General features: G+C 59.8%; 1 protein-coding gene across 1 annotated transcript; it reads right to left on the bottom strand.

Annotated features, from left to right (window-relative positions):
* Positions 1–879: 879 nt before the first annotated feature.
* CHST14 (carbohydrate sulfotransferase 14) lies at positions 880–2,310 on the bottom strand. The gene has a single exon (XM_008072718.2). The coding sequence runs from the start codon at positions 2,215–2,217 to the stop codon at positions 1,087–1,089; it is 1,131 nt and encodes a 376-aa protein (XP_008070909.1). The 5' UTR covers positions 2,218–2,310; the 3' UTR covers positions 880–1,086.
* Between the last annotated feature and the right edge of the window lie 8 nt (positions 2,311–2,318).

Raw genomic sequence — 2,318 nt, 5'->3', positions numbered from 1 at the left:
CCCCTGTCAAGGAATAATCAATATAGGTATGCTCTGGACCTGGGCCCATTCTGGTATGGCCTATTAGAAGCCCCCCACCAAAGGCTCTGTGGTATAGCAATGGTTCATTGATAGACCAGCCCAGGCAAGTTACACCTTGTCTTTCTTCCTCTACCTGCAAAGCTGCTTTTCTTGACCTGAGAAGACAGATTTGCTGGGCCAACGGGAACTCTAGGGGGAATCAGAGAGAGGCTACTTTATATACAAAACAGCTTTATTCAAAGTCAGCTATTAGGAAAACAAAGCCCTTACCCTTACAAAGGTTCTATTGAAAAAGTACAAATTTTAAATAAATGCAACAGAAAAGTGGCAGCTTGATATACGAGCCACAGTCACAACCACAGTCACAATCTCGAAGGCCTTGTGGGGAGGGAGGGAAGAGTTCGGAAGGAGGTTCCCAGAGTCCTAGGAAGTGGCTGGGCACAGGGGTCTTTGGATGCCTGCAGGGCCAGGTCCTGGAGCTACCAGGCAAGGGGCCCTGCTTCAGTTTTCCTTTCCTCAGAAAAATGGAAAGAACCTGGCAAGCGTAGGAAATTCTGAGTTTGGAGCAGAAAGGCACATAAATCATTTATAAGGCACAACTGCTCACTCCAGTCCTTAGGCACATGGGGCGGATAAAAGGGGAGTCAGAGCCACAGGATCCCTGGCTCTGGTCATACTTGCTCCTGTCTGGGTGCCACCTCTGGGTTTGGCCACAGGTTAAATGATGGTGCACCAAGCGTACTTCACAATCCTGCAGCCAGGGCCCTGGAGCCAGCCCTTGCATCAGATGTGTTGCCTTCACTGGCAAACTGATATCTGGCCCTGCCAGGGCAAGAAGGATGACACCAGCTTCCAAGAGCCGATGGAATGAAGCAGGCCTCCTGTCCAGCCCTGTCCTCTGAGTCACCCACCCTGGGCAAGGAGCTTCTGAGGGCAGTCCCAGCCATCCAGGCATCTGGAGAAGCCTCGAGCCCCAGGGCCAGGGTCTCTCAATGGTAGGCAGAAACACAAGAAGACGACATTGTTGAAACCAGTCCCCAACAGCTGCTGGTCCCACACCCATGGTCACTGGTGACAGGCCTCCCTGGTGACATTAGGCAGTGGGTAGGCAAAGAGGGAGAAGTCCAGGATATACTTAGGCAGCACATCCTGTAGCAAGGCCCGAGGGGTAGTGCACAAGTGGTAGTGCAGGCTTTCAGGGCTGGCCGGCCGGTACCAGGCCTGGCGAGCTGGGAATCGAACGTGGGGTGGTGCCCGCACCCACTCCAGCACCTGGTTGGCATCAGCCTCCAGCATCTCATAGTAGCCCACAAAGTCGTAGTGCACAGCACAAGGCTGGCACAGGTGGTACACAGGCATCCAGTGCTCATTCATGCGCTCGGGGTCCTCGTCTACCAGGTATCTCAGGAACTCCGGGAAGGTGACATCGTCCCCTGCAGGGTTGGGCCCAGCTCCAGCCCTGTACCGCCTCACGATCTCAGCTCCATAGCGCTGCTGGTATTCTCGGATCTCGCCAAACTTGTTGCGGTAGGCAGAGAGGAGCCGTTCCAAGGGGTCCCGCACAAACAGGAACTTGAAGTAGTGCTGCAGGCGGTAGCGAATCTCCTCGGGTCGCAGGTCTGCCAGGAATACCAGGTCACTGCGGTGGTCCATCTTGAGGCGGACGTCCACGCTGTCCAGCACGCCCGCCAGCACCTTCAGCACCCGCTTCCAGTTAGAGCAAGCCACCTTGGGGACGTAGCAGTAGAGGAAACGGTAGCGGTCACTTACGAGGATGTGGCGCAGCAGGGTGCGCCGCTGCCCCGCCGGCAAGTCCCAGGGGTCCCGGGGCATGCCGGGCTGTCTGCACACCGCCCGCAAGGTCCGGTTCCGCACGTCCTGCCGCACTTGCAAGTCCGAGTCTCCCGCATTCGGCGGCAGTCCCCCGGGCCTGGAGGCCGTCCCGCGCCAGGCTGCGCCCACGCGGCTGGGCGGGTGCAGGGGAAGGGGCTTCATCTCGGCCAGGATGCCTCGCTCGATCATGAGCAGAAGCCCGCTGGAGGCCACGATCACCGCGAACATCAGCATGGACGGCAGCAGCAGGGGCGGCCCCCCCAGCCCGGCCCGAGCCCTACCCAGCGGGGCCCGCCTCAGCGCCCGGCCCAGGGGCTCGGCGCCATTTGGGGCCGCTAGCGGGGTCAGCGGGCGGGGGAACATGGTGCTCCCGGGGCGGGGGCCTGCGCGGGCCCGGCCGATCCGAGGGCTGCCCGGGAGGCGGACTGGGGCTGGGGCGGGAGGAGGGCCCGGGTCGGCGGGAG

Source organism: Carlito syrichta, unplaced genomic scaffold (assembly GCF_000164805.1).
Source record: "Carlito syrichta isolate Samal-C Ts95f unplaced genomic scaffold, Tarsius_syrichta-2.0.1 Scaffold315401, whole genome shotgun sequence".
Taxonomy (NCBI): domain Eukaryota; kingdom Metazoa; phylum Chordata; class Mammalia; order Primates; family Tarsiidae; genus Carlito; species Carlito syrichta.
The sequence above is the reverse complement of the archived record's forward strand: the minus strand, read 5'-3'. Positions and strand labels throughout refer to the sequence as shown.